This window comes from Callospermophilus lateralis, chromosome 12 (assembly GCF_048772815.1).
Source record: "Callospermophilus lateralis isolate mCalLat2 chromosome 12, mCalLat2.hap1, whole genome shotgun sequence".
Taxonomy (NCBI): Eukaryota; Metazoa; Chordata; class Mammalia; order Rodentia; family Sciuridae; genus Callospermophilus; species Callospermophilus lateralis.
In genome coordinates, this window is record NC_135316.1 from 66,284,158 (window position 1) to 66,301,099 (window position 16,942).

The 16,942-nt window shown below is 34.5% G+C and overlaps 1 protein-coding gene across 1 annotated transcript in view; it reads right to left on the reverse strand.

Annotated features, from left to right (window-relative positions):
* The window catches only part of Vwa8 (von Willebrand factor A domain containing 8), a 392,265-nt gene that overhangs the window by 138,935 nt on the left and 236,388 nt on the right, over positions 1-16,942 (reverse strand). The window contains exons 27-29 of the mRNA XM_076872295.1: positions 7,221-7,329; positions 5,331-5,469; positions 2,830-3,029 (exon numbers count right to left, since the gene is read on the reverse strand). Coding sequence (XP_076728410.1) covers positions 2,830-3,029; positions 5,331-5,469; positions 7,221-7,329 — 448 coding nt within the window. The remainder of the gene's footprint in view (positions 1-2,829; positions 3,030-5,330; positions 5,470-7,220; positions 7,330-16,942) is intronic.

The window sequence follows — 16,942 nt, forward strand, 5'->3', positions numbered from 1 at the left end:
ACTAGCAAATGCCATAATTTCATTCTTCTTTAAGAATGTCACATTTTCTTTATATATATTCATCTGTTGAAGGGCACCTAGGTTGGTTCCATAGTTTAACTATTGTGAGTAGAGCTGCTATAAACATTGATGTGCGTGCATCACTATAGTATACAGTTTTTAAGTCCTTTGGGTATAAACTGAGGAGTGGGATAGCTGGATCAAATGATGGTTCTATTCCAAGTTTTCTGAGGAATCTCAATACTGCTTTCCATAATGGTTATATATACCAATTTACATTCCCACCAGCAATGTATGAGTGTACCTTTTACCCCACATCCTTGCCAACATTTAATGTTGCTTGTATTCTTGATAATTGCCATTTGGACTGGAGTGAGATGAAATCTTAGAGTAGTTTTGATTTGCATATCCCTAATTGCTAAAGATATTGATCATTTTTTCATATATTTGTTGATCACTTATATACATAAAGAAAGAGCCTACAGAATGGGAGAAAATCTTTACCACATGGACCTCAGATTCAGCACTATTCTCCAGAATACAAAAAATGAATAACCCAATCAATAAATGGACTAAGGAACTGAACAGACACTTCACAGAAGAAGAAGTATAATCAATCAATAAATATATGAAGACTTTTAAATTTTTCACACCATAGTATTCTTCTTCCAAGTACCTGCAGTGAGTAAGAGAATGGGTAATTTTAATTCTTGTGAGTCAATCCAATTTGATTTGAATCTCAATCATGCTGTGTATCCACAGAAAAGGTTAAACTCTCTGAGCCTAGTGTTCTCATATGTAAATATGCCTTACAGATACCTCACTGGGCACTTAAAATAATAACATAAGATAATGTAGTAATTTCTTACTTGATACACCATCACTATTTAATAATCCATCTTTCTCCTTGAGACATCACTTGCCTTCTGGGATACCGCCCTCCCTGGTTTACCCATATCCATCACCAGCCACTCATCCTCAATCCCTGCTGTTGATTCCTTCTTCAGTCCTTGATTTCTTGACTTAGTGCTTAGACTTTTCCCACCTACATTTACTCCTTAGTGACCTTTTTCAGTCTCATAACTTATGTAACATTTATATACCAATGACTCCCCAATTTATATTTATATTTCTGACCTCTCCATTGAACTCCAGTCTCATCATTTACTTGGGTGTTTAACAGTATCTCAAATTTAGTCAAATGTCATCTGAGTTTCCCTCGTAACTGATTCCTTCTCCATTTCAATTAATGACAACTTCTTCCAAGTTGTTCAGGCCCTAAATCTTGAAGTTGCTCTTGAGTTCACACTCTTTTACCCCATGTATTTGCTCTGTTAAAAAATCCTGTTAACTCTACCTAGAGAATATATCCAAGATCTACCATTACTTAAGACCTTCATCCTTCTCTAAACCACCATTATCTCTTGCCTGGATCACTGCAAGAAATCTCTGAACTAATTCCTCTCATTCTTCCTTAGCACCTATAGATTATTTATCACTGAACAAACATAGACATTCTTTTAAAATATAAGTCAGATCATGCTCTCCTCTGCCAAAAGAACTTCTAATACCTCCTCCTTTTACTCATAGTCAGAGACCAGAACCTTACATGGCCTATAAGGTTTTACACAATCTGCTTCCCACTGCTCTCTCTTCCTCATCTCTGAATAACCTCCTTACCTCACTTCTTACTTTTCCCATCATCCAATCTTCCATGTACACTTCTCTATGTCATCTTTTTTTTTTTAGCAGAGATACATGCTAGGCAAGCCCCCCTACCAACTGAGCTACTCCTAGGCTCCCACCTGACTTCTTTAAAAATAAATAGGCATGATCCAGTCTCTGGGACTCTGAATCTATGATTCTCATAGAACTCTCTTCCTCCAGATATCTGTTCTCCCTTTTACCTCCATCAGATCTTTGTTGCCAACCCTTCAGTTAGGTAAGCTCTGAGGACCTTATTTTAAATGGAAATCTTCTGTCTCTTGCATCTCAACTTCTAGCTAAAGGTATAGTTTAAGTTGTTGTTGTTGTTGTTGTTATTATTATTTGCTTATTGTCTATCTTCTTGAACCATAATATAAGCTTTTTAGGACAGGAATTTTTGTTGTCTTGTTCATTGACCTATAGCATCTGTCTTTTGAGCTGTAGCATCTGTTTAGAATTAGGTTTAGCATGAATCTGGGTATCTGTACTTCTTATCAGTGCTGTCTTAGTGCACTAATCTCTAGAAGTGATGGATAGAACTTGAGCACCATAGATACTAAGGGATTCCAGTGTATTCCACGCAATATATTTACATTGCTACTTCTATATAAAGAATGTCATTTAAGTCTCAGATAAAATGACATCTTCTCAGAGAAGGTATCTCAGCACTCTTTTTAGCACTGTTCACCCTCCCAACTCTTCCTCCTTCTTCTCCATCACTTCCCCAGATGTCACTGCTTCTATATAGCACTTTCCACTACCTGATATTGACATGTTTATTTGTTGGTTTGGTTGTTTGTTGGCTCTCTCTCCTAAGAGAGAGTAAGTTTCATAACAAAGAATTATCTAGCTCCAAATATCAGAAAGTGGCAAGGCTGAAAAACCCTGATTGGGCAGTTTCCAGACTTAAAAATTCTGTTGAAGTTGGTACAGAGAGCAAGATATTAGCCTACTTTGTGGAACTGATAAAATATAACTCCTGATATGTCCCCCAATATAAATGAATTTTTCATGATTCTCTTCAATCATGAAAAACACATATTTCAGTTTTAGGTTGAAAATTACTCTTGCCTTTTTCTTCACATAAGTTACTTTCCCCATAATTATAGAATGTGAGTATACCTGTTCTTCGTGGAGAATAACTTGACCCTTGAGAGGACTTCCCAGTGGTGCCACTGTCACAAATGGGTGCCAAAGTCCACTGGCAGTTCTTGGGAAGATGTCATATAAGTCCACAAAGAAGCCACTTTCCCCAGTCATATTCATAAAGTATAAGGAAACAGGATTGCATGTAGTTATATACAGAGTATTTTCCTCATTTTCTGAAATGGCAAAAAGGTGTTAATTTAGTGGTTTGAAAATGACTTACCAACTGATCAAGAGGCCTAGGAAAAATTAAATTATGAAGTTTGAACATACAGTTGAAACCCAGCAGATGATTTGTAGATGCACTGATTAGACTAAAAAGACCATGAAAAGCACCTTAGTTCCTTCCCTAAATGTAGAGTTACACCTATCTATTCCAGGAGGTATCTATTTGTTCCCAAGAAAAGGCCACAATATCTCCTGATAACATCATTAATTAGTTAACAATTTTTAATGTCAGGAAATTCTCCCTTGTGTTCCAATGAAAGTCTGTTTTCTCTTTTCCATTGTTGTTTCAGAATAACAACAGTTCAATATTTTCTAACTGCTGATCTTTCACTTTCTAGATAGTTACTAGATATTTAGGATCTAATTAATTCCACTTTTAAAAATCTTAGCCTTACAGATCTTCAGTTTCAAACTTTTGTTCATATTTCAGTATTCCTTATTATAAAATTTCTATCATCTTAAATGGGGTGCTTTCTTAAGTCCATTTTCTGAATTTTATACCGGTGCTTCTTCCAGTTTAAAATGACTATGAATCACCTGGGGAACTAATTAAATTGCAAGTTCTGATTCAGTTAGTCTGTGGTGGGAATACAGATTCTGTCCTTTCAATCAGCTCCCAGGTTGCTTGTTTGAGCTCCTTCCTTTGAGTAACCAGGCTCTGGATCAAACTTCTGATAATGTCTTATGTGAGTGCCTTGAGGCAAGGAATTAAGCTGCTTTGTCTCATAAATGCTATCTGCATCACCCAGTACCCAGATATCTATTTATAAATAGCTGTATTTTTGAACCTAAAATTCAGACACACCGTATGACAATGATATATATTTAAATTTGGACCTATACTAGAAAATCTGGACTACATGTATGAATGCCATATCTACAATGTTAATATATCATAATTATATTACATATAGATATATTACAAATACTAACTTTAAAACAATAAGTTAACCTCAGTAAAAAAATTAGCCATCAGTGCTATGGAAAATACAGTAAGAATGTTTACATAAATTTAGTTAATAAATTTATTAATTGTTCTCTTTTACTTCAGGTATTAAGTATCATCTGGCCTTTGGCTCAGACTCATAGATATAAAATTAACTCCAACTCTAACTCTTTTCTATCTGAAGTGCAGAATAGGTAAAACACACATACACACAAAACACCAAGAAATAAAAATAACAAAAAATCTAGTTTGCAAATGTGGCAAATACTGAAATTAAGAGGGTTAAATTCTATCAGGGACAGCAAATGAGTCACATTTATCAGAGTCAACTCTGACTGACAGGAAGGGGCTGCCTGAATGCTATTGAGAAATAAGAGCCTGTGACCAGGTTTAATGGGAAGAGTGTACAACTGGTTTACCACCTGCCATAGGCCTGGGCAGAGGATCATAACACACTTATCTATGATTCCTGAATATGAGACAAGGGTCAGAGTTCAATTTTTTTTAAATAAAATCTCAGACTTTCACTTTACAAACAAATATGAAATAATCTTAGGAGCATAAATCTTTACCCAAAACAAGCAAATAACAACAATAAAAAATCTGTAAATATTTTAAAGCATACTTTTATTCAAAATAGCTGACTTGGGGTATAAACTATATCCATAAAGCTTACAGGAATAAACACAAGATACTTAACATTGCCTCGACAATTCCATCTTAAGTGATGCTGGAGATATTCTCCCTTCCCCCAGCTACCTCTTCTGTTTATATTGCTTTAGTAACTGACATCAGTTGAAGAACTATTGCCAAAAAGTACTCAGGGCCTCCTGCGTCAATCAGTAAGTAATGGCAACAGTCCAGAAATGTAGATGCAAACAGTTCCCATTCTTTATTTGCCATTCTTTACAATGAAAAGTTTAGCAACTGCAAATCACTCTGGCCCTGCTTTTGTGGTTTATGCAATCACCAAACTGGAATCCCAGCCAAAAAAATCCAATGTTTCTCCTTTTTCTTTTTTCCTTCTATTTTTAGCATACGCCTGGGTGTGTTTAACTTCGTGCTACAATTGTAATGAGAAACAGACATATGCATACAAACTCAGCAGTGCTTATGTGGATTCCACAATGGCATTTTGTTAGGTTGTTAGAGGAAATTAGTTCTAAATTATATATAATTGCTATCCAATCCAAGAATGACAGTCACCGAGTTTATCATAGACTCCTTGATAACTAGAGAGTGTTTTAATCCCTTTTAAAAAATCAATACAGGAATAAAAGATTAAAAAATAAACTTAACATACCACATGATGTAGCAATGTCACAAATTAAATTAATTTCATCCAGTGGTAATCTCCAGGAGACACATTCTTCAGTAAAGTTTAGGGATCTCTTTTCATGTCTTTCTATTGGATACTTCTGTATGTTCACAAACACTGGACCCTATAATAAAGTAGTTGTTTGAATTAAGAAATTTGGGTAGTCACAAAAACATAGAAAAGCTAAAATTCTTCCAAAATATAGAATTTATATTTTGAGTATTTAATGTGGATCTACTCCACATTTTATTTTCTGACATAGTACTTATAACAATAATATTTCCATACTTGTATTTATAAATGCTTTCTATACGTGCTATCTTGGTTAATGATTTCTCGTTTTCTTTTGTTTTTAATCACAAAATATACCAGATGTAAAATCCCACAAGATTTCTCACTACTTTATTCCTTGCCAAACCAAGAGCCCACTTCAAACTCCATATATCAGGACCTAGAGTTGTCCAAACCAGAATGACTTATAAATTAATGAGCCATGTTCTAATATGTTTCCTTTGTAAAGAATGACTTTTTTACATCATAACAAAGAAACGTGAGGGTTGAGTATGAGTCTTTTAAATGAAATGTGAAAAAATATGACATTTGAAATTAATTTTTTAAAACCATACTTACTGACATTCATTAATGTTACTTATGAAAGAGTATTTCACACATGGTAATAATTATTCAATAATAAACATAGGCAGAGAAACTAAATTAATGATGTTATGAATATTAGTACTGGGTACTTGGAGTTCCTGGAAGAACTCCATGGATGTAACTAATATTTCAATGATTTGCATGATTATCTTTAGTCTTTAGTCAAAAATATTTGAGCTAGATATTGGCATCCACATCCTATCTCATTCGATCTAGTCCGTGTATCAGGGATGAGAAGACTAACAAATGCATTTGTCACACTCCCTTGAGAAAGATTTTGGAAGTGATTTTGGTTCTGCCAATTAAATACACTTGCATGAGATCTGGAAGACAGAACAAAGGGAGTGGGCATCTTCTTGCAGCCATAGCAAACAAGGAAAATCTAAAAATATAAGCAGAGATTCTGTCCTTTATTGCAAGTTTGATACATGAGGGCCTGCAGGGCAAGTCTGACCCATTACTTGTTTTTATAAATACAATTTTAGCAGAACACAACCACATTCATTTGTTTACATATTGCCATGACTGCTTTTGCGTTATGATGGCAGAGTTGAGTAGTTGCAACAGAATCTGTGCAACCACAAAGCCTACAATATTTACTTTTTGGCCATTTACAGAAAAAGTTTGCTGACTCTGCCTTCCTGTGCAACTCCCAGCTACAGGATGACAGCACTTGCAGAATCACTGACCCTGAAACTGACTAGCCTCTGGCTGCAAGTCTGCCTGTCCTTCTAATGATTTTACAAGCACCTTTCCCCCCATGATAAAACCCTTTCTGCTTGAAATACCTAGAGTGATTTTAATTGCAACTAATGACTAATCCTCTTTTCCTTTACCTTTTCACATGAAGACATTATGTGTCAACGATATATGGCTAAAAAGAGGCAGGCAATTCATAAAAGCACAAAATTTTAACTCTGTTAGCAAACACAAAGTAAAGGCAAATATAACAGAGCAACAATCCTAGGAAAAAGTCCTAGGAAAACATACCTGACTATCATAAAACATACATTAGTTCTCAGAAATTTTATCTGTACATTAGGAATTGTCTACATGGAGTTCCTTGTAGACCAGAAAGATTTGAAAAAATAGAAGAAGAAAAAGAAAATGTCAGAACAAGTCATTTCTGCAAGATCTATTGTATGGATTTTCTTCAGGGAAGACATTGAAAAATTTCTAAGAGTCAATATTTTAAGAGAAAATAATAAAGATATCAACCTTTATGTCTATCTGATGAGTTTCTGCTGGACACAGGAGTTTTTGCATTCCATTTCTTGCCTGACCAATTGTCCAGTAACCCATGAATGTCTGCTCTGGTAGAGGCAACCTGTTAAGGATGATTGGAAAAATGAGCATTCTTGTTTCCAAATCACAGAATAACATAATGAGCCCTCTATTATCAATCACACAAATAAATCTAAAGAATGCTTTGTTTAGGAGAAAATTATGCTTCATTTTATTTAAAAAAAGATGATGATTAGAATACACATTAAGATGAAAAAGATTCCACATTTCAAAAATACAGAAGGTGAAGTCCTATCCCATATTTACCTCAAAGACAAACATAATTAAGATTCACACATTTTTTCCTTGAATTGTTAAAATGTTCAAAATAACTATTAATTTCTAATACAGCAAATAGAGCACAGATAGTCATTTTTAAAAACTGGAGCAATCTATCAAAATTTTCAATTTATTCTTTTAAAGTCTGAACCAAGTAATAATAACTAGTGTGCAGTATTATTAGGCCCATGTTTATCAGTTATACAGGGCAAGTTTCATAGACTTTCTTTTGGCATTTTAACTTCTTTCAGTTTGCTTGATACATAATATACATACAGAAATGCCTATATAAGCCTGTTACTCATGTAAGTGTAACACTAAACACATCAAAGAAGTAGCACATCATCAGCACCCAGAAACCCTCTTGGGACCACATTTTATAGCTATTCCCACCAAGAAAGCTAGGATCCTAACTTCTAAAGGAATAATTCTATGTTTAATTTATTTTAAAGTTTTTAAAAAAGCAAATATGACAAAGCTAAAGTATAAAATTGTAGACAAATTTAGAATCAAGGCTTCACTTCCAAGTTATACTAATTTGACTTTGAACTTTTTTAAAAAAGGAATCATTGATTTGTCATTTAACCCATTAGAAATTTCTTATTCCATGATAAACTGAATTCCAAAAAATAATAACTTATACTTTCAAGTTTTCTAAAAATAATAGGCACATGGCTACAACTTAAAGGTGCTTGCAGTCAGTCTAATGGACATTAAAAAGAGTACAGATTTACATTTAGAAATAATTTTATTTTCAGTAAAGAAATAGTCTGACAAAAATTTCTTTATGTTTAGTAAGACCATATTAGGCTTTGATTTATTTGTTTTTTTTTTTTTTTTTTTTTTTTGTTTTGCTTAATATAAAAATCTAAACATTCAGGCAGAATATGCTTGTTGTCCCTTTGAAATGCTAATGTTTGACATAAGAGGGAAGAAAAAGAAATTCCCACTGAAATTCTTCTAAGACAGGTCTCTCCAAAAGGCACATGTGCTTTCATATCTATTATCCAAAATTCATTTTAAGTACCTGAACAATTATACTGATTTATGACCCATGTACTTCCATCTTTTCACTGGCAAAAAGTGTGGAGTGTGCTGGGGGCGGAGGGAGGCCAGTGATGAGTTAGGGAATTGACTATAATTGTATTCTCTTTTGAATATTATGAAAATGCATTTTTGTGTCAACAGGGCAGATCTTTAAAATATATCCAAGGCTCAGGGTCTCTCTTTGCTAGCTTAGGGAATGAACTATATTCTTCGTTTGCTTTCATAAAGGAAAATAAGGTCTCAAATATATAAGGAGAAAAATAAAGGAAATTAATACATTAATTACTCTTTACCAGAGAAGACACAGAATAAAACAATGCAAAGAGAGCTGGTTTTTAGTTTTGGTTCTTGTATTAACCAGCTATGCAAATTTGGGAAGGGGAATATCAGTTAATGTTTCAGTATTTTATTTTTCTGGTACTGGGGATTGAACCCAGGGGCACTCAACCACTGAGACATATCCACAGCCCTATTTTGTATTTTATTTAGAGACAGGGTCTCACTGAATTGCTGAGTGTGGCTTTGAACTCATGATCCTCCTGCTTTAGCCTCCCAAGCTGCTGGGATTACAGGCGTGAGCCACCATGCCCGGTTTAACTTCTTCATTTGTAATTTTCAAAATTCCTTATAGTTTAGAAAATCTGAAGCAAGAAGAAGGAAATGTCAGTGATAGTTTAAAGGGCCAGCATTAACTTGTTGCTCTGCTTGAAAATATGTATACCTCCCAATAGAATAGGTGTCCTGATAGATAGGTACGCTTTATTAAAGCATATACTAAGAAGTTCTAAATACACCTAAATTGGTTCTTTGAAAACAAGAGAACCATTTCACATCTTAAAATCTAATTACAGGTGAAGAATTGTGTAATAAAAATGATTCTGGTTGACAACTAGCCTGAAACATGGACCTAGGACTAGGAATGTCGTTCACTAGTAGAACACTGGCTAACAATATGCAAGGTCCTGAGTATGATCTCCAGCACATGTATGTGCGCAACACACACACACACACACACACACACACACACACACACACACACACACACTCTTAATGTATCCATTGATAATATTACAGAAATAACATTCAAATACTGAAAAGGGTGGGGGACACCCCTTCATCCATGTGAGAAAAAGTAACTATTCAACTTCCAGTTCCTACTGACAATGCCAGGGATGTGCATAAAGTCTGCTTTGAACTTGCCAACTCACTCTAAATAACAGTCATGGAAATTACAGGCTGCCTGGCTCTATATAAAAATAGCACTGGCTGTTTGGTTGGCAGAGTATGGGAAGGACCTTCAGGTACCCCATATAGAATCTATTCTGAAACCACATAACAGGATGCTACTGGCAATGACAACTATAACTGAAAGACACATAAGCAGGGTGTCCTGGAGTTGCACAACCAAACTGACTCCATCCTGTTCCTCAGTCACATGAAATACTTTCTCTAGACTCTTAATATGGACTTTGGGCTGTCCAACAGAGGTAAACCATAGCCCCTTGTTTATTTTTATCTCACTAAGCCCTCCCAAAGAACTGTGGAAAAAATTGACCATTCCTAACTTTCTCCCCTTCAGTATGTTAGTAGGCAGGGGAAAGGAGAAGCATTATACTAGGATGCATGAGTAAGCTTTGGAATTTGAAACACACTCAACGTTAATTCAGGGGTACTTCTAAATTAATAACCAGTTAGCAAAAGGCCTTATATTCTATAACTGAAATCTGTCATCCAAGTCTACCAGAGTTCAGTTTTTATATCTGACTTGATTGAAACAATAATGGTATTTTCCATGGTTTTAAGATCCCATCGCTTGCATTGCTTAACTTTGTTAAAGTCTTAGCTAGAATGATATCTGGATTTGATTTTAAGCAGGGAGGAGAATGAACTTAAGGCCTATAAATAGCATTGCTTTTTATCTTCAGTATCATTCATGAATTTATGTTTGTTGAAACAATGATGTATTTTAATTTATATGTTGTGATATTTTTTAATCCCTTGTGGAAGTAATAATAAAGATCTGGAAGTAAAAATTTCAACTAAAAAAAGGTGAACATCAAAATTATGACTCAGATCAAATTATAATACTTGAGTAAGTTGCAGAAAGAAACAAATTCATAGCCTGATGCATATGGACAGCAAAGTCAATCCCATCATCTGAATGACATATAAGAGATTTGTCTTAAACCGTTTCCATAAAGAGGTGAGCCAGGGTTTTAAAGAGCATGTTCTGGCAAATTTCTGACTTCTCTGAACCTTTGCCAAAACTATTTCTGGAGTACGAAGGAAAACACATGAAAAAGATTTGGATCTTTTTAGGGGCATTATGCAATTGGAAGTTGTTGACATACCTATTATCAACAATTCCTAAAACATTTCCGTACCACAAGAACTACTAATTTTCACAGGAATAATGAAACCCTTCAGGGTAGTTCCATCAACTCAAAAACTTGACAATCACTACCATCTTTGAGAAGAAATAGAACTATTTCAATTTTAGTAGGCCTCACTTGTTTCTAATATTTTACATCGAACACCTGGTAAAATTTTTCAGGTTGTCTAATTGAGTTCACTGAAGATTTTTATAGAATATTTCTGACAAATACTTACAGTTTAGGTTCTTACACCATCCTCTTATTCTCAAGCCAATCTATGCCTTACTCCTACTTGAACTGCTTATTGCTTTTCTTTAGCATGCCATGCATTTTCATGCATCCCTGAAGTCATTCCTTCTGCACAGAATTCCTGCTATGGTCTCCTTGGTGAGATCCTTCTCACTCCAAACATCCAATCCAAATGCACCCCCCTGCTACATTTATTTATACAAACTCCCTGCTCTCCTGTGTTTCTATGTAAATTTACACACATGAATTCTAGGAATAGAGTTCTATAGATTCTATAATTTTCAAATTTAAGGACATGAGAGAAAATACAATTTTAGGAAGAGCAAGCCAGAAGTGAACCTATGAAATCCTTCATAATCATTATTATATTCACTAAATTAAGAAGTCAGCACATTAGAAAGAAAAGACAAAGCCCCTTTAAACATATTAAATTAGTAGTAACGGGAACCATTAATTCCCAGTAATGTCTTCCCTTGTTTGCTAGAAACTTCAGAGTCATACTTCCCAACAACTCACATGTTGCTGGCCAATTAATTTTACTCTGCTGGAAATGATGTGCACATGAGTATGTGTTTTCCCTTTCTGTGCCTGGTTCTGCACTGAGATATTATGGCTTTCACTTAATGACTTAAGACTTGCTCACCTCTGCCACCTAGATCCTGCAGAGGTCACAGAAATACAGAGTAATCTGGATGTATGAGATGGAAAAGATTTGGAGAAAATTTGCTGTTCTTGGCAGGTACTTTTCAAATACACTCCCCAAGCCCCAGAATGACACTGTGCAGTCTCAGTGCTGTTGCCCAGCATTACTTTGTGCCAAAGCAGATGTTGTTAACTTGCTCTACACATCTCTGTTTTTTTTTCTGTTTTTTTCTCCTTACAGAAGTTGCCAAACTACAGTTCTGGGGTCTGGGTTTCCTTTCCTTCATCTTTCTTCAAGTTGTACTGCAAAAATGTCTTCTCCTTTTCTGCCATCTACTTTATCAATCACATCTTAAGTGTTTTTGAATCATATATTCTTTCTTTTTATAATCACCCACAACAAGAATGACTGAGACTGAAAACTTTCTCAGTGGTTAAAAATTTTCCTAGAGAAAAATTTCCTGTATTTCCCACAGGAAGGACTCTTAGGATGAAAACCCTATTGTGAATGTAGCACTTCAAATATGACATTGCATCTATCATAGTTTTACTTGTTTTCCTTATTAAATTGTTGATCCAATGAAAGTAAAGCTTACATTTTACTCATCTGAATCTCTGACATTTAGAATCCATTGCTTCTGCCACCTAATTCTTTCTCACTGCCGTGCCTTTATTCCATTGCCACAGGTACAACATATACCGTCCTCATTTGTCATCACCCAGATTGTTGAAACTGCCTCCCAATAGGTCTATGTTCAGGTACATAGCTTTTTATTTACTATCTTTAGAAGGCAAAAGGGCCCTTTCTTAATTATGAATCTGACCATGCTACTCTAAGGCTTATAATCCTGTGACTCCTTTGGCTCTTGGATCCCAGTCAGTCTCCCCACCCAGCATGCCCTCAGTTAACCCTATGTGTTAGTCAGCAGACTACTTGCACTTTCCAAAATGCATCATGCTTTCATAAACCTTCTCTCCTTGAAGTGTCCTCCCTTCTTTATTTGTCTGGGAAATGGATAGTAGTCCCTGAAAGACTCTGCATCCTCATCCTCACTACCTCTCCTCAAGGGCAGTGGCAGCAACCCTGCCTCTTTGCTCCATCTGTACAGCTCTAATATAACACAAGTCTGTCTACTTGACTGCTTTTTAAATTAATCGTGACCTCCTGGAAAGCACATATTAAGTCTTATTCATTTTTATAATTCTTACTCCCCATCTAGTATTTGCCACATTAGTGTTAAGGAAGTATCTATTAAATGAGTGAATACTTGCTTACATTAGCACTACCGACATTTTGACCCTACATGTTTTCTCATCTGAGTGGCAAGTTGCAAACTTACCATGGCAAATCTTCCTCATTGTATTCTAACTACATGTCTTACCACTTCCTTCACTTAGAAGACTCAACAAATGATACAGTCTGCCTTGCAGGTATATTTGGAAGAGATAGCTATAGCCAAGGACTGGGGACTTCCATCTAGCCAGGTGACAGGCTCTTATAAAACCTCACTTACAAAAATTTAAAGGGTCAAGAATAATTCTGTGAAAATGCTTAAGATGCATAAGAAAAAAGATTCATACATCTTAAAAATTTCTATGTAGATTGGGTATATTTTTAAATTTTCTTTTACACTTTCATAAAGAAATTAGAAGCATATGAAATGGCTGTGAAGTTACTTCATCATATAGCAAGATAATATAGGACAGAGTATGAAAATATAAAACCCAATACTGCCCTCTGCTTATAAAAGTTCTGAGTTGTCACTATGTAGACCTTATTATTTTTGAAAACTAAGAGTTCTTTTATGAAAATAAATCTTCATGTAGAACTCTATGATCTACACTATGAACTTACTTGTAAAAACTATCACTACAAAAAAGAAAATTAGAGCATATAATCATTTGGAGGAAACAAAAGAGGCTGAAAACTGTAGGCTGAGAGCATTATACTTTAATGGGATAAAAAGTAAATTGATAATCATTCCTACTTTTAAATAGTAAATTGATAATCATTTCTACTTTTAAATGGAAATCTAATGAAATTACTCCAAAGAAAGGTCCTGCCTAGTGATATTCTTTTTGATGCTTCTGGTACTTTGAAGACCCCATAGTTGTTCTCTGTTAGAGAAGCAGCAGTTGCTATTGATGGCCCAACTATACAGGATAAGTCTTCAAAGCAGAAAATCAATTTTTGACAGATATCCTTTCAAAACCAACTTCAAAAGAGATGAAGCTGTTCAGTCTGCAAATACACACACCTGGCACTCTCTGAAAAGAAAGATAAATACTAAACACAAATCTGTAACACACTGCAATGGCACACAAATAGCTTTTATAAAAGGAAAACATACTCTTAGCTAATTTCAATGGGAATCCTATTAAAATATGCTGAGATTGACTGAGAAAGTAATGAATGGTTACTGATAAAAAGGAGAAGAGTTACTATTTATTCAGCTTCGCTATTCAATTAAGGACAGTAAATCATAGAATACAGGAGTGTGAAGAATAAAAAGGACAATTCAGTGTTCCAGATTTGAATCTCCAGCAGATACCTACCCACAAATTCTGTCCAGATCTGTTTGGGCTCAAGTAACAGAAGGCACACCCTGTTTTTCCTGGATACTCCATTTCAACTATGAACATATGAGCTACTGGTTCCAAACTTGCAAAGACCTAGACTCACAGGGGCCCAGGTAAAGAACAACAATGTATGACTAATCAGTTAAAGCTGATGATATTAATGATCATGTATTCAAGGATGGTAATACTAATAAAGGATTCTTTGTAGGAGAAACTTAGAGAATCATTGTTCTATTAATTTTGAAGAATTTGTGAATGCTACCACTTTTGCCCAACCCCCCAAAAAGTCCTTATTGCAGAAAAGGTTTATGATAATTTGTTCACATCTTATGCAAAGGATGTTTTTATTTGCTTCTGGAATCAATGTGACAAATGGTTTTAACTCAAAGGAAACTGATTAAAACAATAGGCATAACCACTAATGTAAAATGTAGTATGTATATCATATTTAATATAAATGTTCCCAAATGCTAAGAAACAGACATTATCTTTCAAATCTTGACAGCCAGTTTTACATTGCATTGTTTTTCTTGTGGAAACAGTGGAATAAACATAAAGACGATAAGCTTTGGAACCAGACAAATCTGTGGTTAAATCCCTATACTACTATTTATTAGTTGTATAAACTGCTAAGTTATTTAATATCTCCTGAGACTCATTTCCTTAATCTGTAACAGATTCACACACACACACACACACACACACACACACACACACATACACACACACACACACCTCTTAATACCTAATAGTTAAAAATGAAAATCGGAAAAAATTACCCAATATAAAAAATGGAATTGTTATATACATTACGGATCTGTGATATTTGTAAAGTGCTTAAAGCCCACTTAGTAAGGACTTGATAAATACCAACTACTTTTATTTCTGCTGCTTTAAAACATTTTGTGGGGGAATGGGCAGGGTGGATAACTCAGTGGTAGGGATCATGCTTAGCATTCACAAAGCCCTGGGTTCAATCCCCAGCACCAAAATAAATAAACAAATAAATAAAGCTGTCTACTCTTACTTGATATTTTTATATTCATGTTGATGCCTACCAACACATAGACTTAATTACACTGTGTTGAAATATCACAGAAATGTGTGGGGCTAACTTAATTTTTCATTTGCCATTGGTAAAGGTGCCAAGGTTCTACTTTTAGAATAGCCATCATAGTCTGTTCTAGGCTTTTCTATACTTAGAGGCAAAGATGGTCCCCAGAAACAGCAATTTCAGAACAGACCTTTGTTTAAAATTTTTAAATTTATTAAAGTACCAAACAAAAATGAGAAATTGCAGTGCCCAAAGACTCAATGGACATTTAAAAAATAAAATACAGAAAATTATATGTTTTAGAACATTAAAATACTAGAGAAAGAAGAGAGGCTACTTTGTTCTTTTTAGGACCTCTCTAGAAGACAACTACAGCTACAACTCTTTTGTATTTTTGTCTTTGTTTTGTGATACTAGAGACAGAACCCAGGATAACACATGCTAAGCAAGAACTCTACCACTAAGTTTCCTGTTCTGTCCCCACTGTGTTTTTCAATTGTTAAACTGGGAACATATTAAAAAAAATTAATAAAAATATTGGCTAAGTGGTTTTGGGATTCATTAATTCAAAGTTATCTTATTTTCCTGAAAAATGAGATTTTATAATATCTTAAATAAAGCATGATAGCAGCGACAGAATGCCTAACCACAGGACATCTGAGCAGTAATTACAGGCTCTAATAGGGCTTTTCACCAGCTATGGACACTTTAAAAGTGTAGTCACACATCACAGTCATTTTTAGATGTGCAGACTATCTGGTGGAGAGCATTTTTATAGGTCTAAAAAGCATAATGACATTTAAACATATGCATGAAGACACAAAGCATTGATATTAACGTTGTTAATACTATGTGAGTATCTCATATGCCTTATGTATCTATCCACTGTGGTTAGAATAAATGTTTTAAGCTTAAAATCTAAGGAGTGAGGGGAATGGTAGAAAAAAGTAGAAATGTGAGAGAAGTGTTATACATAATTAAACCTCATTCATTTAGATAACTTTCTTTTCAAGAAAGCAGCTTGAGAATGAAATGTTTTAAAAAGAATCCCGTTTTAGGAACATGTGTCTTATATAAAGATAAAAGGCTCAGAAGAATAAAAATGATTGAAAAGAAATATTTCTCAGTGCATGAAATAACACATATAATCATAAGGAAAGGTCCAGAAGGATCTGTCAACAGTTATTTCTGGATGGTAGAATTAGAGAAATTTTCATTTCTTTTTTACTTTAAAAATAAATGGGATATAACTCTTTATTCAGTAAATTTGTCTTAAAAATAAAGCTTACAAAACTTCTCAATTTTTCAAAATTTTAATACTACTTGACTGATACAAATAAATGATTAGTAAAACATAACTAGTTTTCCAGTGACAAATAGGCAGTGCTCTAGGACAAAGAAAAGGTGGTTTAAGAATAAACTAAGCAGCA